The sequence below is a fragment of the Drosophila nasuta genome, chromosome 3 (genome assembly GCF_023558535.2).
Source record: "Drosophila nasuta strain 15112-1781.00 chromosome 3, ASM2355853v1, whole genome shotgun sequence".
NCBI lineage: Eukaryota > Metazoa > Arthropoda > Insecta > Diptera > Drosophilidae > Drosophila > Drosophila nasuta.
The window spans coordinates 41475796-41499088 of NC_083457.1; the positions used below are offsets into that span (position 1 = coordinate 41475796).

The 23293-nt window shown below is 40.3% G+C and overlaps 2 protein-coding genes across 6 annotated transcripts in view; both read left to right on the forward strand.

Annotated features, from left to right (window-relative positions):
• The window catches only part of LOC132793152 (tyrosine-protein kinase Abl), a 31712-nt gene extending 10708 nt beyond the window's left edge, over positions 1-21004 (forward strand). Inside the window, exons 2-10 of one of the 5 annotated variants that reach the window (XM_060802842.1) lie at positions 10452-10505; positions 13255-13789; positions 13849-14264; positions 14375-14961; positions 15280-15520; positions 15591-15711; positions 15773-16077; positions 17180-18856; positions 19229-21004. In XM_060802842.1, the coding sequence (XP_060658825.1) occupies positions 10452-10505; positions 13255-13789; positions 13849-14264; positions 14375-14961; positions 15280-15520; positions 15591-15711; positions 15773-16077; positions 17180-18856; positions 19229-19848 (4556 nt within the window). In that variant the 3' untranslated portion in view covers positions 19849-21004. Of the gene's footprint in view, positions 1-10451; positions 10506-13254; positions 13790-13848; positions 14265-14374; positions 14962-15279; positions 15521-15590; positions 15712-15772; positions 16078-17179 lie in introns of all 5 variants that reach the window. The other 4 variants (XM_060802837.1, XM_060802839.1, XM_060802838.1 and 1 more) reach the window with 4 other exon arrangements.
• A 968-nt stretch (positions 21005-21972) lies between these two features.
• Positions 21973-23282, forward strand: LOC132793155 (protein Mo25). The gene has a single exon (XM_060802845.1). The coding sequence runs from the start codon at positions 22239-22241 to the stop codon at positions 23256-23258; it is 1020 nt and encodes a 339-aa protein (XP_060658828.1). The 5' UTR covers positions 21973-22238; the 3' UTR covers positions 23259-23282.
• The last annotated feature ends 11 nt before the right edge of the window (positions 23283-23293 follow it).

Consider the following 23293-nt stretch of genomic DNA (forward strand, 5'->3'; position numbering starts at 1 on the left):
CGCTTTGAAGTCGCATGCATTTGAGACGGCCGCACCTTGTCTGGCACTGGCAGTTTTGATAAGAAACTCATTCCCCATGAGCTCCTTTGTTGGAAAAGTACAAAAGTTGAAGGGAGTAGAAAACCGAGCAGAAAACAACATCTTGGACATCATTTACAATGAAACTTTCAAGAAATTATTATAAAACGTTCAAGAAAGTGAGGCATGAGAGTGGTTAAAACAGTTTGCCAAAAGTTTTGGAAAGTGAGAATGCTTGACAGCTTTGAGATACATAACAGTAAAACTATTAAAGCAATCAGAAAATATGAGGAAAGTTTGTATCTTTTGAGTTGGAAGCAAGAACGAAAATTGTTTAAAACATTTATATTGATTTATTTTTGAGTTAAATTCCATTAAATAAAACTTTCAGAAGATATGATTGTAATTTGTATCTCTTAGGTACATTCGAGTTCGTTTATGTATCTTTTAGAAGCAGCAAAAATTGTTTAAAACATTTATTTCGATTCATTTTGAACATAAATTCCATTAAATAAAACTTTCAGAAGATATGAGTTTAATTTGTATTTCTTAGATACATTCTAGTTGGATTTTGTATCTTTTAGAAGCAGAAGAAATGAAAATGGTTTGAAATATTAATATTGATTCATTTTGAACACAAATTCCATTAAAGAAAACTTTCAGTAATATGAAATATTTCAGACACATTTAAGTTGGTTTAATTTAATCCCAACCTTACCCAATTTTGAGTAAAGTTTGACGTTGCATCATCAGTAACAAATTAATTTTCCCAAATTTCGAACATGTTTTCAAGTCTTCCCCAAAATATAACTCAATAAGCATCCATTTAACCAGCTTCCATCATTAGATTGGGGAAGGCGGAGAAGGCCTGTCAAACCATTTTTCGAAATATTAATAAATGAAATTGCCGCTACCGAAGTTGAGTTGTCGAGTTTAGAGATCAAAGTTTCACTTTGCGTGCGCTGTGAACATCGAGTGTATGAGTGTATTCACTTTACTCGAGCATGTAATTACAGATTGTCATAAAGTGCCGCAATAAGATACGCACACACATACACTCAAACAAGCACTCACACTGGCACTCAACTAGCAATCAATTTAATCTATGCACTCGCATCGTATTTGGAAATTTTTGAACCCGTATTCATTTGTAACATTATTGCAAAGTGTAAAATACAATTTGATTATCTCTTTTGGGGATTGTGTCAAGCAAAAAAGCTTTTTTATTCATTACTCTCAGCAGCCCCGCCCACTTCATGCATTACCTGCCCACTTGCCGCAATTATATTTTCAGCTTTTCCCCGAATTTTATTGTCCGTCATTGTCAATGGCGACGACGACGGCGCCATCGCCATCGCTAGAGTATTTTTCATTTTTCCAGTCGCTTTTCGGTTTTTATATAATCGCCAAAGTGGAAACCAGCTTTCGCAATGCCTGTAAAAATGTCGAAACAAACAAATTGAAAGCAGAGCCAAAACAATAACAATAACTAAAACCGGAACCAGCCAAGTTCCAGTCTGTCGCATCTAACGTCCATTTATCTGGCTAATTGCCCCCCAAATGACAAACACCTCAGCAATGTGGAAAAATAAATGTAAACTGTGATAGAACATCGTAATTTGGTGGCCGCTTTCCCAACGGTGTTTATTACTCACCTGTGGTAATTTCATTATACCCAGAACGCCAAAACAAAAGTGTAAATTGGGAATAAGAAAGATAATTATAGAAATATGTAGTTTGAGAGGTGTAGATCTGAAGATGTTGGAATTGGAGGTGAATAACTATCGATAGTATGCGCAATCGTACATCAGGAACTATCGAATAAAGACATTTTTTATATAAAGAAAAGTTGTTCAAGTTGTTGTATTTTTTATAAATTAGAACAAAATTTATACTTTGTAAACTATCGATACTTTTCAACAGTTGAAGATTTTCTCATTAAGCGAATGTTGAAGCTACAAAAACTCATTACAAATGCTTCTAGGGTATTTTCTAGCCTACCATCTTACTTCTTTAGCTACAAACAGGGTATTTGAATGATTCCCGGCTTACATAATTCAGCTGATACCTGCAATTAAACTTAAAACATAATTTACACATTTAAAAACAATCGATAGTGCCGATAATACTATCGATAGTGAAGATTTGCGAATGTTGAAGCTACAAACATTCATTACAACAGCTTCTAGGGTATCTTCTAGTCTGCCATCTTTCTTCTAGAACTACGAACAGAATATTTGCATAATTCCCGGCTTACATAATTCAGCGGATAACTGCAATTTAATAATAATTTTCTACAATTACGCACTCTCGTTCTCTCGTGTTTATATTCTCAATTATTATTCATTTTCGCTGTAAATTGATTTTCTGGCTATTCACTTTTCGTTATTGTTATTGTTGTTTTTTTGCAGTTTTCAATTTCGTTTTCTGCTTTTGGGCTTTCAGCTTCAGTCGAGCGTGGCGAAAAGAAAAGCTTTTTCGAAATTCCAACTCTGCGCTTCTTTCACCAAACAAAAAAGGCAACTTTTGATTTCTATTTATTGTATGCGAATCGACTAAGTGACTGAATGACTGACTGATTGATTGAATGTACATAATTCATTCATTCGTTTCGGCATTGTACAAAATTGTTGAAATTGTGAAAAACGAAATCAGCTCAAGGAGAAAGTTTAGCACATTTTTCTCTGTCCCCCCCTTGCACATCACATTTTTGTTTAACAGTTTTGCACCTGTTCATAAAATGTTTGAACAAAATGTGGAATAATAAGTTGAATGAACTGCATTTATATACAGGTGTCTATGGGAAAAGTGAGTGTTATTTATAGACTGTGCAACGCTTTGAGTGAGTGTGCTGCGAACGTGAAGGTTAATAAGATGATTTGCTTAATGGATAATGGCGAATGTGGAATGGGGATTTATGCGATCAACTTAAATGATGCGTGTAGATGGCTTGATGATAAGAGGCTTGAAATATCTTTGCAAGATCATTTAACATTCACAACAAAAGACCCACAAATTGTCATTATCTTGGCCGCATAATCGCAGCCTCGTAAATTACGTTGGAGATGTGCATAAAATTATTAAAAAGCGACCTCAAAAACATGACCATAACCATTCCAAACACAATTCACAATTCACAATAGCAAGCAACAAGCAGTCACAGTTTGAGAACCCACGGATTTGTTTTGTTATCTTTTCCCATGCTTTGAATAGGGAAGAACAAAACAACAAAATGAAGAAGAAGATGGAAAAGAAACCCCCCATTGTATTGCATCGGGTTTGATTCCTCTCCCATCTGTTTTTTTGTGTGTTGTGTGTTTGAGCTTTTCATTTCATATTTGCTTATCTAAAAAATTTTATGGTCAAATGCTTTTTATCGCATCTTAAATTTATTATCTGTAAAATACACCCACGCGATTTGCCTGAGAATGTGAATGTAAATGTGTGACGAGTATATTCATTCACTCATTCAGCAGACAGTCACGAAATGTCTGACAGCTCCAACTGCCAGACAGGCCGAACAAAAACAAATGCAAATGAATAAGCAATAACAGAAACAGCAATAGCAACAAAAACAAAGGCAAAAGCAAAAACACAAAAATGTTGTGAATACTGAAAAATACTTGACAAATGCCACGCACTCGTTGCCTGCATAAACAATAAGTCATAAAAAAGCATAAACAAAACATAGCAAGGCGAGAAAAATGCCCACAGAAACATGCGACAAACATAGCGCATAGAATAAATGTACAGTGGTTAGAGATCTATGGAAATGGGGAGGAAATCCTTATCAGTTTGTCGTGCAAATTTAACTACGTTTTTAACGATTTCAAATGACTTCGTAAACACGTTATAGAGCAATAAAAATAAGTTGTTAATAGCGTGGCTTGCATTCCAAATTGAATGGTCAGTAGAATACTTAAAAATAGCTAAACAAAATAACCAGTTATTAAAATTAACAATATAGTTTTAGCGACCCTTTTGTAGAATACTTCAAATATATTTTCCATTTTGGGAATTTTACAATAAAGATTTTAACTGTACTATTTCATTCATTCATTTTTTAAATGAACAATACTATAAAACAGGGTTAAAAAGTAGTATTTTTCAGCTTGAGAAATGTTTATTTAGTTTACTTCAGCTAGATTAAATGTATAAACTTTATATTTAGATTTCCTAAACATTTCAATTCCCTCACTCTTCGCCCACTGTGCGAACATGCCAACTGATTCATTTATTTGAAAGTGTTGCCAGAACCTTATACGTTTGACCAACGCGGCGTATGCTTGTTCAATTTCTCTCTCTCTCTTTGTTGCCTCTCTCTCTTTTTATATGCAAATTCTGATTCATATTTGCATGGCCAAACAAAAATAATATAAAAAGCCAAAACGAAATAACAAATGTGCATGCGAATGCTTTTCGTTTTTGCGTTTTTGGCCGTCGACGCCGTCTGCCAAGTCAACAATTAAAAGCCATTTTCATTCACAAATAAATGAGGACTCTGAACAATGGGGATTGACCATCAGGCACGTGAATATCGCCATGAAAATTGGCATTGAAAGTGCAGCAAAACAGGCAGCAGCCAGCCAGCCAGCAGCCACTTGAGAGCACTTGGCTAGCCTTGACCGCACACCTGGACCGGCGCCAAAATAATTGATAATGGGCTGAGTCAGACAGGTTGCGGAATGCGCAAATATTTTGGTGAAGAGTATTTAACAAAACGGGGAACTCCTCAAGTGGGAGGAAAGAATGATTTAATGAGGCATAAGAAGAAGAATATGAGCTGTGATTATGAGGAAAATTGTCTTAACAGTGAATAATATTGTGAATTTTGCGGATTATTAATCTTTTATTGTTAAACAAATTTTTTGTGAAGGTAACACACCATAAAACAAATGGCGAACTTCTCTTTGAGTAAAATGAAAAATTAATTCAAGTGATGCATAAGGCAAATAAAATATATTGGGATCTAAAAGAAAATGATCTTCATTGTGAATTATATTTGAATATTTCTTGTTATATTCATCTTCTTCATATATACAAGGAAATGTATTTAATATATTCCATTAAATTGACACTTTAAATTAGCTTTGAAAAATAATTATTTCTTAAAAGCATTTGAGTGATTGTCATATAATTAATTATTTAGAAGTTTTCCTTAAGAATGGAAGCAACCTATCAATAGCATAAACATTTGGCATTCTTCAGCATCTCGCTATTTAAATTTCTTTACTCTGAGCAGCATTCTCATAAAAGGGACTCATTAAAAGGGACTTTTATGTAAAAGTATTGAATTGTCAGCTTCATCTTCACTTTGAAGTACAACTCTCACGAAGCTTATTATCAAGTATTATACTTCTATTCCACTTTCTCAAGAAAACCCACACATCACACACAATATCAAATATTTATTACGGCTTAATAAAACCCGATCAAGAGTGACATTTTGTTTATATCGATCCGATTGCTTTTGGGTCACAGCTCATACATGGGCTCAACGAGTTGACCTTTAAAGTATTCATACTCCTCGAGTATGAATATGATATGAATAGGTAATGCAGCATGTGCCGAGCAAGCCAACAATGTGTTTGCAACAGTGACGATGCCAGGGTCCCTTTTGATGTGCATTCAATGGGCTGGGTCTGCTGTTGGGCGTTAGAAAGCTGCTGTGTGTGTGTGTGTGCATGAAAGTGTAATTAGGATCGTTGTGGCATCTATTCAAATGGCATTTCAATGCCACACACAATGCTGCAGGGACACGCTGGCAAGGACACAGTTGCCACATTTGCCACATTCATAAGTGGCAGTCACAAAAAGTAACAGACTCGAACGTCGAACCAACGGCTGAATGCCAAATGCTAAATCGATAAAAAAAAAAACCAAACAGACACTCACACAAAAATCTCTTGCTCAAACATTTTTCTATGTAGCATCCATTTGTCAGTCTCCCAGTCTCTGTCTTTCTCGTTTTGTGTGCAGCATTCAATTAATTTGCTGGATGGGTTTTAATGATGGCTTTGTCAACGATAAAGTGCTTGCTGTCTCCCAAAGTATTTCCATTATTGATTTTATTTTCTCTGTACTCTCGACTCTTTAATATGTATTTATTGCACTCACTTGATTTTCATCTTCTTGCTGTACAACAACATATGGCAGGGCAGTCTGCATATGTGTGTGTGTGTGTACGTGGGGGGCGTGGCAGCGCGCTTGACACACGCCTGCAGCGCTGCGTCAGAGAAAACGTCAAGCGAACTGTTTTTCCCATGCCCTCTTCTATGATATGCGTACTTTACAACAGGGACACGAACCACGGACTCTGTCGACTTTGGACACTAGGCGCCGAGGGGGGGGAGCTGAGGACTAGCCTTGAGTGGAATCCTTATAAAAGTGGTAAAAATTGCCAGCGGCACACAGCACACGAAGTTGCCAAGTCACAGAGTTTGCCAAGGGTGGATTTGCCAAGTGCAGGGACAGACGACTTTGCCTCACCTCACCTCTCTCTCTCACACTCTCTCCATTCTCCAACTCTCCAACCCAACCCATTTCTAGCAAACAGCGTCGCGCCTTCTCCGCTTGCCCATAGAATTATGTTCTTTTGTTTCTGGCATCTTCTCTCATTTTTTTTCTTTCATTTCGCATTTCTCGTTCTCTGTAGTTTTTCTTCGCATATTTTTCGCACTTTGTTGGGTTTGTTTTTGTTATTGCGGAGTAACTGGAACTGAAACTGAAACACAAACTCAGAGGGTCCTCCAGAGGAGGTTCGCCGTCTTCTCACCTTTATTTATATGTACATAAGTACCACAATTCATACATACGTATGTATGTAAATTTTTTGCCGGCTATATTAAATTCTTTTACATTCGCAGCATTATGTCCAAGTGTCAGTTACTTAACATGCGATGTCAAATTGAAAAATGAACAAGGGGTGCGCACTCCAAGCCAAAGTACATAATATAAAATATGTGCAGCTTTCAAGATTTGTTGCCTAAGATATGGTTTGTACCTGCAAATTACGCAGTGGGGAAAACTATAAAAGTTTTGCGTGTTAGGATATGTAGTACATTATTTCGTGGCAGGATATACAGCTTATTATTTTGTCAATTTTTTAGGAATAATTCATGACATTGTGAATTTAATAAAAAGTAACAAATGCCATACAAGCTATCTAACTACATTACTTAAACATCTTATTCATTTTCTACTTTTTCTACTGAGATAAATTTTTAAGTTCCAAGAAACTTCATGTCATATTCCGAAAATATTTTAAATATTGAATTTTAATATCAACATATATTTCTTCGAATTTTTGCATTTTCGAAATCCACATAATTTATTAAAGCTATTAAATTTTGCAAAATATTTTAAATAATAAAATACAATAGCAAGATATATTTCATAAATTCAGGAAGTTAAGGAAAGTATTTTAGATAATATAATACATTTTCAAAGCAACACATATTTCTCCTAATTGTGAAACCCACATACATTAATGAAGCTGTTATATTTCGAATAATAAATTAAATATTAACATTTAATGACAATATATATTTCTCGTAAATTTTGTTAATGAGTAAACTCCTCTTACTTAAGTTTTCCTGTAAAATATTTACATTATACAATTTTAAAAGCCAACATATACTTCTTCAAATATTTGAAATTTCGATATCCACATAAAGCTGTATATTTTTTTTTAAATATTAAATTTTAATAGCAACATTTATTTATCGTAAAATGTGCGAACTCCACATTAATAAGTAATGTTGTCCTGTTACGGGAAATATTTAAAATGTTAAATTTTAATAGCCACAAATAATTCTCGTTAAATTTTAATTTGCCAAACTTCAGCAGCTGGCAATGCAAAAGAGTCGTGATTAAGTTTAAATAAGGAAATGATTTTGCGGGCAACTTGTAATTAAAGGTGTTGCTAATTTGGCTATAATTGAGTTTATTACTTGGTCGTAGTACTTGGCTTAAACAACTACAGAAATCAAATCCAAGCGATTCTTGCAAACGAACTCAGTTTGTGTTTCCATATTCGCAAACGGAAGCCAGAGAAATGTCTAATTAAATTTAACCCGTAAAAGTTTATTACCAATGACTGTTGACGGGGCCAACAGGCCAGACGACTAACCGGTGGACAGACAGACAAACGGACGGACTGGCTACCTGATTGCTGACTGGACATGAACTGCGGCCAAAAGGCGGCGATGTGAATGAAATCCGACAAGCGACAAGGCGAAGCCAGGCAAAATGGCTTAGAGAGTGCCTAGAAGACTCGAACTCGAACCCAAATCCAATGCAGGGCATGACACAAAAGCCCTTAAGGGAAGGGAAAAGCTGCAAAAAAAGAAAGAAAAACAAAAAAGAAAAGAAGAGCGAAAGCCAGAGAAATGAAGCAACTAAAACGAGACGTGCTCAAATGCAAAAGATACAAAATACAGAAAATACAAACAAGCGAAGGGCCCAGAAAGAGAGAGAGAGAGAAGACAAACCAAATGAAATGAAATGAATGAATGAACTGTGAAGCGGCTAATGAATGAATGACAAAGCGACTAACTGACAGACACAAGCACACAGACTGTGAGGCGCTGAGTGAATTATTGAATAAAACGCCAATGCAATGAATGAAGTTTTGTGGTGCTTAAAGACTTTTCTCGACTCGCTTGCATTACAATAAATCACACATCACAGCGCATTTAGTTGACAGCACAGCAAATGGAGGGGGGATAGGGGGGAAAAGAGGTGAGGTTAGCTATAATAAATAGCAGACACATCAAGTTTAATGTGCGAGCCATAAAACTGGACAAGGACAGGCCCAAAGACAAAGCCACTGCTGAAGTGCCATCGAATGTTTTGGCCAAGTATTTGGTCCTCGACTGGAGGTCGATTGGCCTGGCTAACATATCTATAGTATGCAGCTTGTATTATTTATGTAGATGCATCTGGGTTTTACCCCCGTGGGTATCTTTAGACTTGCATCATTTTCCTGCTGCTGTTTGCATATTTACGCGCTAAGCTGCCAGAGATGCCAGATAAGCTACTAGTCCGGGACTCGAAGAGCATCATCAGCCCTCACCCCAATTCTCGTTGCTATGATTAGCTGTGCGTCACACATACACACACTTAAATCTGAGCATTGCTTGCTCCAATTCCCCGTTAATAACGCCAGTAGCTGACGCATCCAAGAGACTCTCCGAGAGAGCGACTTGAAAGTTCGTTGTCCCCAATTTGGAGACTACTAAATCGCAATTTGATGAGGGCAACAATTTTTGTCAAATGTCTAAGGGAGGCGTGGTCTTTTTGTTGTTAACGGTTGCGATGTAAAAAAGTAAGAAAGCTACATTCGACTTGACGTGACTTTGAGATACCCGTTACCCATTTGTAGTAGAATCAAACAAGTATTATTTATAAAATATACCAAATTAATATGCTGAAAAATACAAAATATACCAGATGCTAAATTTGGTATATCATTTTAAATATATCATAGTGAATGGAATACATCAATCATATATTTATTTAATATACTGAAATATACCGAAGTCTATATTTGGTATATTGATATAATATTACAATTAAAATATACCATGGAGTATAGAATATACCAACACAATATACATAATTAATATACTGGAAAATACTAAAATATACCGAATGCTATGTTTGATATATCGATGTACTATTACACTTCAAATATACTTTGGGGTATAGAATATACCAGATTTTCAACTAAAGCAGCTGATGATTATCAAGAATTCATTGTTTATTATAGGAACGTCAAAGACTCCTTCTGCCTGTTACATACACTTGATAGAGCCACTAACTTATGATACCCTTCTAGCCTATTGTTAGCGGGTATAAAAAAATTGCTTGGCATCCGTCAGAGATAGTTTTCTTATTTTTCTAACCCCGCTCAAGATTACACCATTTAACATGACTTTGTTGTCAGACTTGTTGTTCTGCCTTCGCTCCGCCGCTGTCGAGAGGCTCTAATTGGCCTACGGCTGTGGTTTGTTCTCTTCGGATTCTTTTAGAGCGTATAACTAAGTATTTTGTTTTGTTGATGTTGCTGTTGTTGTTGTTGTTGTGCGAAGCCGCTTTGATGTCATTCAACTAACTGTAAATAGATTTCTGTATATACAAATTCATATCTATATATATAAAGCGTAGTTTGTAGTTTCATCTGCTACTTTTTTTATTTATTTAATTTCTTTGGTGCGCCCCTCTATCATTATCATCCACAAAGTCATTGTACAAAGCAAAAAAAAAAGAAAAGCCATTGCATCTTCAATATTATAGAAATAGAAAAATAGTCGTAAGGAATGAAGCAATGATGATATTTTGTTTCTCTTCATTTCTCCATGTTTGATCTCAACGTTGAACATGATGTATTGCTCTTTCTCTCTTTTTTCTCACTCTCTCTCTTTCTACAGGTACCAAGCACAGCTCTTTTCGCGGCCATCCCGGCAAATATCACATGAATTTAGGTAACAACAAATTTAAACGTAGTGTCATTCATAATAATTGTAGAACGAAATGTATTTGATATAAAAAAAAAAAAACAAACAAAATAATGCATGATAATCAAGCGTAATCAAGCAATGGGTTAATTACGCCAACTTAATGAGTTTGTTAGACGGATGTATACCCTGTAAATGTGAAGTGTTCATCTGTTGAGATTGTCTCTAGAGTTTTTTAAAAAGTTACGTAAAGTTTAAATAGAAATGTGTTAGAAAGAGATTTTATATTAAACTTGTTAAACAAATATTAAAGTTGACTATCATATTTAGATATTTATCAATGATCTTTCTTTTATAATGATCTTTCTGATCATAGTCTGACCTCTGTTAATAATTTAAAGTAAATATCTGCGAGTGCTCTAAGTTTCTTATAGAAATTCTTAGGAATTTTCCCTTAGGTCAAATACAATGTATGGATCTGAATAATAATCCATGTAGACGCAATATTTTCTATTAAAATATGAAGGGCTCTATTGAACGGCAAACAAATGAAATTAATCATTGAATACTCCATGTGAATGGTCATAAATATTTTGATTGTTTTGCAGTAAAACGTAACAGACTTATTCTGAAAATTTGTTTATCATCTAATCCATTTGAGGAATCCTTCTACGAATCATTGTTCTTACTCATTGTTATTCAAAAAACTGAACTCTTCACTGAGTCAACAAAACACGCTAGAGAGAGAGCAATCCCAGATATGTGTTATGTTTATGCACATAAATAAAAGCGACCCCGTTTTCATTATAGTACTGCGCCACAACAACTAACAGTGAGTCATCATCAGCAGTCGGTTGTCGGTTGCTTACCGAGAGTTATAATTGACCATATGGTCTGAGAGTCGTTACAGGTTAATCTCAAATGCATTTGAACAGACATCGCAGTGATTTGCATTGTCAGTGGACCACCATGATAAACCAGAGGGATGGGGAGGGGAAGAAGAGAGAGCTCTAAGCTTCCGTCCCCCAGAATCTATGGCTATTAATATTTCCTGTCTCGCGCGCATAAATTAACAGCGTAGCGTTGGGCCAATTGAAATGCTCCAATGGGAACCCTTCTCAAAATATATCATTATATTTTATTATTTGGGTTTTATGACTTTCGGAATCGTAGCGCACCCACATTCAAGACTAATTTGAGGCCGGCTTCAAGTGTCAAGTGAGGGAGACAGCGACGGCACTCATGAAAATGGGAAAACCCATCGGCATGTCAGTGTAGATGATGAGGATAAGGGGAAGGAGGAGGAGGAGGCGGGTTGGTGTCCGGTGTGAGCTTACCCAGAATCTGGGTGCCAAAACGGAAGTGGCTGCTTAATGTACAAAATACAAAAAAGAAAAATAACCGTTGCACACACAAATGCAAACGTAAATTCTTCTCAATTATTTGTGATGCGACATGCAAAGTTGCCACAAGTTGCCAGTAGCTGAAGTCGAAATACACTAGACACTCTGAAACTAGATAGTTTATTATTGAGATCTCAATTAAAAGATTGAGATTGCCTTGAAATTAGAGAACTGTTAAGTGGTTAAGCAAATAGAATCAGAGCTACCAGTTTTACAGGCAAAACACGCTACGAAGAACGGTGTGATAAAGACGTGAATTGAAAACAAGATTGAACTATTCAATAGTGAGATATTTCTTTCTTCTCTTAACTTAAAAATAGTGGAAGAGTAAAGTAAGAAAGATATGTTTTTGGAAGTATTCAATAGTGAGATATTTCTTTCTTCTCTTAACTCAAAATATATGTTAGTTGGAAAGTAAAGTAAGAAAAGTGTATTTTTAGAAAGCCCAATTTATAGCTCAATATACATATATTTTTTATCACATTTGACATTATTTTTGTCGCAGAATAGTAAAAACGCGCATTTAACCTAAACGTAGCTTAGTATAGCTCTAAGATATTTTTTATTGCAATTTATCAATTTATGGCGACATAAAAACAGTCTCAAAGCTGCATTTTTTGCACACACTCAAAGCGAGACCTCCAAGGCATATTTATTTTTATTAAAGTACATTAAAAGAGTGTTCGTTATATTGCACCCACAAAAAGTATCTGAAAGATACATTTGATACAGCCTCACATTTTCGCCTACAGTCGGCTCAGTTGTCAAGCGTTTGATAGAGTTGAAATGCCTTTCACAAGGGTAAATAAAATGCCGCAAACCGCTTTTGTTGCTGTTGCTGTTGCTGCTTCTGGTGTCGTGCATCCGACAGATACAGATACAACGACAGACAAAGATACATGACTGCAGATACATTGCGATACCCGGTTTACTGAAAAATCTCTGTTAGAACTTCCCACAATAAATGCGAATGCGCCTCGTTGTCGTTGTCGCTGTTTGTTCCTGGGCAACGTTTGGTGTAATTTTATGCCGTTTTATGCATAATTTATTTTTTTCTATCTGTTTTTTCAATGAAAGAGAGTTGTGTGGAGCTGCGTTTGTTGTTGTTGTTGTTGCCCCTGCCAGCTGTCCCGACTGCAATTGGCTCCCGGCTCACAACAAATTGCCCGCATTCCTGTGTGAGAGAAACGGGTTTACCTTGAGAGCAGCGCTCTGCGTTCATTGTGTCGTGACCAAAGCAGCAGAGTCAAAGCCAAAGCAGTCAGCAGCAGTCAGTCACACTTGAGATTTGTTAGAGCAGTTAACGTTCACTCACCTTGCTCTCCCTCTCTCTCTATTTCCATCTCTCATTGGGTTTTGTTTGCATTTTACAGAAGCACTGCTGCAGTCACGTCCATTGCCACACATTCCGGCCGGCAGCACGGCGGCCACGCTGCTCGCCGATGCCGCCGAGCTCCAGAGCCAAGAGTCCAGCGTGGGCAACGTGCTCGCCTCCCTTGGCGGCGGTCACAGCTCAGCGACATCGGTGTTCGAGTCGGCGCATCGTTGGACCTCCAAGGAGAATCTATTGGCGCCCGGGCCCGAGGAGGATGATCCCCAGTTGTTTGTGGCGCTCTACGACTTTCAGGCAGGTGGCGAGAATCAGTTGAGCCTGAAGAAGGGCGAACAGGTGCGCATTTTGAGCTACAACAAGTCGGGTGAATGGTGCGAGGCGCATTCGGACTCGGGCAATGTGGGTTGGGTGCCCTCCAACTATGTGACGCCGCTCAATTCGCTGGAGAAGCATTCGTGGTACCACGGACCCATCTCACGCAATGCCGCCGAGTATTTGCTCAGCTCGGGCATCAACGGCAGCTTTCTGGTGCGCGAGAGTGAAAGTTCGCCCGGACAGCGCAGCATTAGTCTGAGGTAAGGCGAAGATGAGTTTAATAAATTCCTTATCACAACTAAAACTCTTTTGTCTCTAGATACGAGGGACGCGTCTATCACTATCGCATATCGGAGGATCCGGATGGCAAAGTGTTTGTCACGCAGGAGGCCAAATTCAATACTCTAGCCGAGCTGGTGCATCATCACAGCGTGCCACACGAGGGACACGGTCTAATCACTCCTTTACTCTATCCGGCGCCCAAGCAAAACAAACCCACAGTCTTTCCATTGAGTCCCGAGCCAGATGAGTGGGAAATCTGTCGCACCGACATCATGATGAAGCACAAACTGGGCGGCGGACAGTACGGTGAGGTGTACGAGGCGGTGTGGAAACGTTACGGCAACACGGTGGCCGTTAAGACGCTCAAGGAGGACACGATGGCGCTGAAAGATTTCCTCGAGGAGGCGGCCATCATGAAGGAGATGAAGCACCCGAATCTGGTGCAGCTAATCGGTGGGATCAGTCGACATCCTTGTGACTACAAATTATAGCTCAACTAAATCTTTATACTCTCTCTCTTTCTGTTTCTTTTTCTGTGTCTCTTTCTCGCTCTCTTTTTGTAGGTGTGTGCACTCGGGAGCCGCCCTTCTATATCATCACCGAGTTCATGTCGCACGGCAATCTGCTCGATTTTCTGCGCTCCGCTGGACGCGAAACATTGGATGCGGTGGCACTGCTTTATATGGCCACACAGATAGCGTCGGGTATGAGCTATCTGGAGTCACGCAACTATATCCATCGGGATCTGGCGGCACGCAATTGCCTGGTGGGTGACAATAAACTCGTGAAGGTGGCCGATTTTGGTTTGGCCCGTCTGATGCGCGATGACACGTATACGGCGCATGCGGGTGCCAAGTTTCCCATCAAATGGACCGCCCCCGAGGGATTGGCATACAATAAGTTTAGCACGAAATCGGATGTGTGGGCCTTTGGGGTGCTGCTCTGGGAGATTGCCACGTATGGGATGTCGCCGTATCCGGGCATTGATCTAACCGATGTGTATCACAAGCTCGAGAAGGGCTATCGGATGGAGAGGCCGCCCGGTTGTCCGCCGGAGGTCTATGATCTAATGCGGCAGTGCTGGCAATGGGATGCAGCGGATCGGCCCACATTCAAGAGCATACACCATGCGCTGGAGCACATGTTTCAGGTGGGTGACGGTGACATCGAATTCGAGGTCGAGGTGTGGGATGATGATGATGATGAAGATGATGAAGACATCGATGATGATGATGATGTTGATGATGATTACGATGGCGACAATGATGACGACGACAATGGCATTGAGCTTTGATTGATGCAATTGGCATGCCAGCGCACCAACTGTGATAGTCATCGCACAATCACAACAACAACACCAACAACCACAACTACTACTACTACTACTACTACTACAACAACAAGAACAATCCGTAGTGATAGCAATAATGATCCACGTGCTGCACGTCTCTCCTTCTTCGCTCCGCAGGAATCGTCCATCACCGAAGCGGTCGAGAAACAACTGAATGCCACAGCGACAGCAGCGACCACAGCGACTGGAGCGACACAGCAAGCGGCGGCTGGCGGCGGCTTAAACACGGCCAGCGCCTCCTCATCGGCATCGGCATCGCTCAGTCTGACGCCGCAAATGGTGAAGAAGGGCATGCCCAACCTCGATCCACAGCAACAGCAGCAGCAGCAACAACAATTGGCCAGCACGCCCATGTCAGGTGAGTTGCAAACATCATCATCTACAGTATCTCAATTAACAAATTTAATATATACATTGTTTTGTGCCAGAAACCGGCTCCAGTTCCACCAAGCTGAGCACCTTCTCCAGCCAGGGCAAAGGCAATGTGCAAATGCGTCGCACCACCAACAAACAGGGCAAGCAGGCGCCAGCTCCACCGAAGCGCACCAGGTGAATATCTGCGACTATCACATATAAACTAGTATTAACTATGCTTCCTTCTTGTTTGTAGCCTGCTCAGCAGCAGCCGGGATTCAACATATCGCGAGGAGGAGGCACGCAACTTTATCGATGAGCTCAATACGAATGGTAGTAGTAGCAACTTCCACTTCAACTCCAACTCCAACAACATTTTTAGCCAGACCCTATGTAGAAATTTTAAAACCCAAATTCCAACCCAGACACAACAAATACGTACACAACAACAACAACAACAACAGAAACAACAATTACTACAACAACAACAGAAACAACAAACGTATTCCATTAAGAAATCATCCTCCTGCAGTAGTTTCCTTTACGACATCCTATTTCGAGGTATTTGTCAATGGAGTAAGAATTTCTATTTACAATTTATGTTTCGTTTTGTTTATTATTGGTTTGTGATGCACACACACAGAAGAAAAGAAAGTCTACGCATTTTTCTTATTCTGTATTTTTTATGCTTTGCCCTAAGTTCATTAATTTTTCTTGGCATATTCCATATTTAAATGTGCCTTGGTAGTGTTTACTGTTTGAATACTTTTATTATCATTTAATCTCGTTTTTGGTTTCTCTTCATACGTGGCTTACTCTAGTGGAATCTTAGAACAAGATTTGAATACATTTAAATTTATTTTAAAAATTGCTAATTTAAATTGAACATCAACTGACGGCTTTTAGTTTAACCCTTTTGAAAACCGAATTAAATTGACGTGATTTCAAAGGAATATTAAATTAATATTATTCTAATTATAGAACACACTCTGTTAATGCTAAAAGAACATTTAATTGTGACCAATATAATTGCAGTAATTTTAACGTAATATAGTAATATTTTAATGCTCAAATTCAGAAAACTCACAGTTAATATAATTGCTACTCGGTATATTTCTGTGTAAACAGTATTTTTATTGCTGCCTCGCGGTAACTTTGGTTCCAAAAGAATTAATAGAATTCAACTAACGTTCAATTACCACACAATATTAACGAATAGTTAATAAAATAGATAACAATAACAGCTAGATTAAAATACTTTAAGCTAAAATAATTTTGACTATCAGCCAACATTTCTTTGATTCCACAACTAAGCCTCGAAAATATGTTTCTTTATTTGTGTTTCCCCCTTTTCAATGTAGCTTCTTTTTGGTGTTTGATTTAGTTTTAAATTGTTTTACTTAGTTTCTAATTTATTTTGTTTGCTTTATGTTTGATTGATTTTGGTTTACTTGTAGTGCTTCATTTGTTTGTTAACTATTTTGTTTGGTGTTGACAAATATTGAGCAAATTGGGTTTGTCGTCGCGACCACCACGACTATTCATATATACTCAGCACACGCTAATCCAAAATCCATTGTCCCGAGCACGCGCATGCTAAAGCACTTCCACACGACACTTGAACACTCAATTGAATCTGTTTTTCGTTCGGCACTTTTTGCAGGTCTCACACGGGACATTAACAATTTGACACAGCGCTATGACTCGGAAACGGATCCGGCGGCTGATCCCGACACTGATGCCACCGGCGACAGCCTCGAGCAGAGTTTGACAGTGACGCCGCCCAACAAAATGCAACATTCGCTGCATGGCAGCGTGCCCGGCATCTCCGCGGGCATTGGACCGCGTTCCTCGCAGCAACACAGCTCATTCAAGCGTCCGGTGATGGGCAACCGTGGACTGGAGACGCGTCAGAGCAAGCGGTCGCAGCAGCATCCGGCACGCGAACAGCCGCCAGTGGTGGCCATCAATGGCAATGGAGTGGCTCCCGTGCTGCCAGCTCATCCCATCACGGTGGGCGCACTGGAGGTGATGAATGTGAAGCGTGTGGTGAATCGATATGGCACATTGCCGAAGGTGGCGCGCATTGGCGCCTTCCTCGACAGCCTAGAGGACAGCAGCAGCAGCAGTGGCGGCGGTGGCGATTCCTCCAACGGACATGCCACACCGCCAGCCCGAGCGCCCCCCGCGGTGCCCGCCTTGCCCACGGCAGCGAACAAGGTGCAGCAACCACAGCAGATGATACGCAGCAATTCGTCGGGTGGCGTGACCATGCAGAACAATGCAGCCGCCAGTCTGAATAAGCTGCAGCGACATCGCACCACCACCGAGGGCACAATGATGACATTCTCTTCGTTCCGTGCCGCCGGCAGCAGCAATTCCCCGAAACGCGGTGGCGTCGTCACACAACCGGCGTTGGCTAATCTGGAGTTTCCACCGCCGCCGCTCGAAGAGTTTGAGGCGTTGCCGCCGCCACCACCGCCGCCAGCGCCCGAGAGTGCCGTCCAGGCCATACAACAGCATCTGCATGCGCAGCACAGCAGCAGCAACGATGTCAGCAACACGGCGCCCAGCGTCGAGGAGGCCAGCTCACGCTTTGGCGTCTCGCTGCGCAAACGTGAACCATCCACAGACTCGTGCAGTTCGCTCGGCACGCCACCCGATGCGGCACCAACTGCTGTTGCTGCAGCTGCATCGACGCTGCCGCTGCCCGAGAAGTCGCTCAATCTGAAGGAGAAACTCATCACCGAAATCAAGGCGGCCAACAAGCCAGCCGAATTATCTTCATCCCTCGGCTATGCCAATGGCAGTGCTTCAACTGCAGCGCCGCTAGTTGTTGATCCTGTGTCGCAACTGGTCACCGAGTTGGCCGAGAGCATGAATCTGCCAAAGCAGAATCTGCCGACAAAGCTGACAAATGGCAACAGTCAGAGCAGCAACATTAACACCAACAACGCCAACAGCAACAACAACTTTAAGGCACAGCTCAAGAAAGTGGAGCCAAAGAAATTGAATGCGCCGCTGCCAAAGGCCGAGCAGCCCTCGAACATCATAGACTTTAAGGCACATCTGCGTAAAGTGGACAAGGAACAGCAGCCACAGCCAGCCCAGCAGCAGCAGCAGCAGCAACCAACACCTCCCAGCAATGCCAATGCGAATGCCAATTGCAACAACAAGTTTAGCAGCGCAACAGCAGCAGCAGCTGCAAATCAAAAGACTGAAATCAAAATCGATGTGAGCAACTCAAATGCCGAAACAACAGATGAAACAACTGTAACAGCAACCACAGCGGGAGATGCACAGCAGCAACAGCAGCAGCAGGGCAAGCGACGTAGCACAGGTAGTATTAATAGCTTAAAGAAACTTTGGGAGCAGCCGCCGCCTGGCGGTGATTATGCCAGCACCACAATTCCATCACAACCAACGCAACAGTCCAACACGTCGACAACCATGGCCAGCAATGGTCATGGCCAATTGTCGCCCAAATATGGCCTGAAAGCTGTTAAGCAGCAATTTGGCAATAAACCGCCACCAGCGGCACCGCCACCACCGCCCCCCATTAGCACCACTCAGACCAGCACCACATGTCCTCCGTCAGCACAGCCCAACAAGCAAGCTCCAGTTCCAGTTCCAGCTCATGCAGCAGTAGCAACCAAAATACCCACAACAACAACTGCAATAAAAACATCTCTTTCAACGCAACTCTTCACAGATGCCGAGGGCAGCAGCAGCAACAACAGCGACGAGCAGCAGCAGCAGCAGCACACCAACGATGGAGCTGAGAACATGACGCAGTCGCTCTACACCAGCAACGATCAGCAGCAGCAGCATCATCAATTCAACAACTCCAATTCGAACAGTCAGCCGGGCAAGTTGAGCAGCATTGTGACGAGCAACAGCCAGAGCAAACCTGCGGTGCCTCATAAGCCCACCAAACTCACCATCTATGCCACGCCCATTGCCAAAATAGCCGGTGTTGGTGTGGGCGGTGGGGATAACATAAACTCTACGCAAATCAGCAGGGAGAGCATTCTCGAGTTGGTGACACTGTTGGAGGGTTCGCTCAAGCATCCGGTGAACGCCATCTCGGCATCGCAGTGGCTGCAGCTTAGCGACAAGCTGAATATATTGCAGAATTCGTGTGTGGTGTTTGCGGAGAACGAATCGATGCCGCCGCATTCGAAATTCCATTTCCGTGAGCTGGTGACGCGTGTGGAGACGCAATCGCAGCATTTGCGCAGTGCGGGCAGCAAGAATGTGCAGGACAATGAGCGGCTGGTGGGCGAGGTCGGGCAGTCGCTGAAGCAGATCTCGAATGCGTTGCATAGGTAAATGATAAGAACGGGGATGGATATGCAGCGGAGCGATGCGAAGCAGGACAACAACGGCGCCGCCATTTGGCTGGACGCCGAGGGCAATTTTATCAAACGCAAGCAGCAGCAGCATCCACAGTGATATATGTGCGTGTCGTTGTGTGTGACACCACATCGCTCCCATTCATCCCCCCTTTTAGGAGTAGTGCCCAACAAGCAAGAACATCAACAACAACGAACGAACTGATGACAGAATTGAGGACGGAATAACACGTTAAGAACTTCAAGCCCAGCGAAGAAGCAATGAATGATGAGAGGAAGAAAGAGCAACAACAGCAACAGCAACCTACAACTATAATTAATTATTAACTATATACATATGCATATATATAAATATCGTAGCAATATGTACGATCGATCATTGCGTAGTATCTATCTTAGTAACCGTAGCGATTATACATACACTATATACATACATCTAGTCATATATATCTGATGCATCCGCTTAAGTCGAAAGTCGAGGCAAGGCGAGGCGAGTCGAGATAATACTTCTTCTAACTGAGTTGCAAAGCAAAAGTTTTCTATATAGTAGGCATTTCTCGATCTTCATTTCTTCGCAATTGTATTTTTTGCACTTTAAGCTAGAGCTTCGTTTTATCTACACAGACACATTTATTGAAAGACATACATATAAAAACAAACAAACAAACAAATAACAAAACGAGGATCAATGAAAGAACGAGAATGTGCATGATGATTGATGAATGAAATATATATTCATAGAATATCTCAATAATTTAGTAATTATACATATATACATTGCACACACACACATGCAAATATACATACATACATACATATATACTAGTCGGTAAAAGTGTTTTTAGTATACCTACTTATACGCATATATATAGTATTATATATATACATATATATGATTTCAAACTCACTCTCTACAACGTTTAGACTTTCTTCGTGTTTTAGTACTCGTAATACCTACAATTAAAATTACAAGCATATGATCTATGTGTACTACGCGGCATAAATTATAAATGAAAAAAACACAGAATCGTAGCAAAGCCCAAAGATATTATTATTAACGACTACTCGAAAAAAAAAAACAAAACGAAAGAAAATTATATATTGTATGTATATGTTAGTTGCAAAAGACTAAATGGACTTATTTCTTAGTTTTATGTTGATAAATGCAAGAGAAACAAAAATATAAAATTGGTGGCAAACGCTTTTTAGACATATACATATTATACAACAAATTGTAATTATTATCTGATATTTTATGGATTTTAAAAACTACTTTTATACGTAAACAAAAAAACACATACACGAAAAACAAAAAAAAAATACAACCAAAAACAAATAAATATTCATTTCATATAATATACGCAAAATGTGGAAAGCAACAACGGATCAACATTTTGGGGCGGGTTGACGACATACTTACATATAAATAAATGGATGTGCATTACATATAGAGTATCTACTTCACCTTTATCGAAAATTATCTACCCCGAAAATAACAAAGAAACAACAAAAAGATATATAAATACATATATATTTCTGTAACTTCTATAAAATATCTGTGCGTTTGAATGCGCTTAGAGCATATATTATTTAAAAGAAAAACGGATCAAAATACTTCAAGGAGAAATAAAATGATATTAAAAACAAAACTAGAGTTGTGTCCCTAAATTTAAAACCGTTTACCACCAAGCATCAATTCAAGGCGCGTAGCATTTGAATTACGTCACAAAAATAAAAGAACCAAATTTACATCGGACATCGATAGGTTCACGTCAAGTGAGTCGATATACCGATTCATGTAACGGCGATGTTTATTTTGATTTCAAGCACGTGCGATAGTATTGCAGCCCTGTCGTTTCGAGTCTTGTGACTGCCATTTAATTCAAATTCCAAAATCATAAGATTACAATTGCCCAATTTTTATTAAATATTCTATACACGAATTTTACAATAATTTGTCGAAACTACAAACAATTTTACAAGCCGATTATGACAGTTGGTTACTTGTGGTGGGGCAACAATTAATCGCTGTAGATAACATTGAAGCAAATGGTAATGTTATGGTGCTGTTATGTTAAATAACATTTCTGTTTGGCATTCGTTCTTTTTTTTCATGAAGAAAAGAAGAAGAGAAAGAGGAAAAAAGACGAAATAATATATAATAATAGAATATTATTTATACTGTGATATATAGCCAAGCATTGTTTTGTGTGTCTGCAAATCAGTAATTGAGCAAAACGACGCAGCAGTGAACGAGACGACACAAGAACGACGAAACAAAGCCAATTGCAATAACAACAACAACACAGCAGAGACAGCAGCAAAGTCAGCAGCCAAAAAGTAAAAGAAGAGCAGCATTCATTAACAATGCCACTGTTTGGTAAATCACAGAAGACGCCAGTTGAATTGGTAAAGTCGCTGAAGGAAGCAATCAATGCACTGGAGGCAGGCGATCGCAAGGTGGAGAAGGCGCAGGAGGATGTAAGCAAAAATCTGGTGTCCATCAAGAATATGCTGTACGGCAGCAGCGATGCGGAGCCACCAGCGGATTATGTTGTCGCTCAGCTGTCGCAGGAGCTGTATAACAGCAATCTGCTGCTGTTGCTCATACAGAATCTGCATCGCATCGATTTTGAGGGTAAAAAGCATGTGGCACTCATATTCAACAATGTGCTCCGTCGACAGATCGGCACCCGATCCCCCACAGTGGAATACATCTGCACGAAACCGGAGATACTCTTCACACTGATGGCCGGCTACGAGGATGCACATCCCGAGATTGCCCTCAACTCGGGTACGATGCTGCGCGAATGCGCCCGCTACGAAGCGCTGGCAAAGATCATGCTGCATTCGGATGAGTTCTTCAAGTTCTTCCGTTACGTGGAAGTGTCCACGTTCGACATTGCCTCGGATGCCTTCTCCACCTTCAAGGAGCTACTGACACGCCATAAGCTGTTGTGTGCCGAATTCCTCGACGCCAACTATGACAAGTTCTTTTCGCAGCATTATCAGCGTCTGTTGAACTCCGAGAACTATGTGACCCGACGTCAGAGTCTGAAATTATTGGGCGAACTGTTGCTGGACAGGCATAACTTTACCGTAATGACACGATATATATCAGAGCCGGAGAACCTGAAGCTAATGATGAACATGCTTAAGGAACGTTCACGTAACATTCAATTCGAGGCGTTTCATGTCTTCAAAGTGTTTGTGGCGAATCCAAATAAACCGAAACCCATTCTGGACATCCTGCTGCGCAATCAAACGAAACTGGTCGATTTCTTGACCAGCTTCCACACGGATCGATCCGAGGATGAGCAGTTCAACGATGAGAAGGCCTATCTGATTAAGCAGATAAGGGAGCTGAAACCGCTGCCCGAGGCTTAGTGGGCGGCGGCAGCAGAAACAGCAGCAGTAACAAC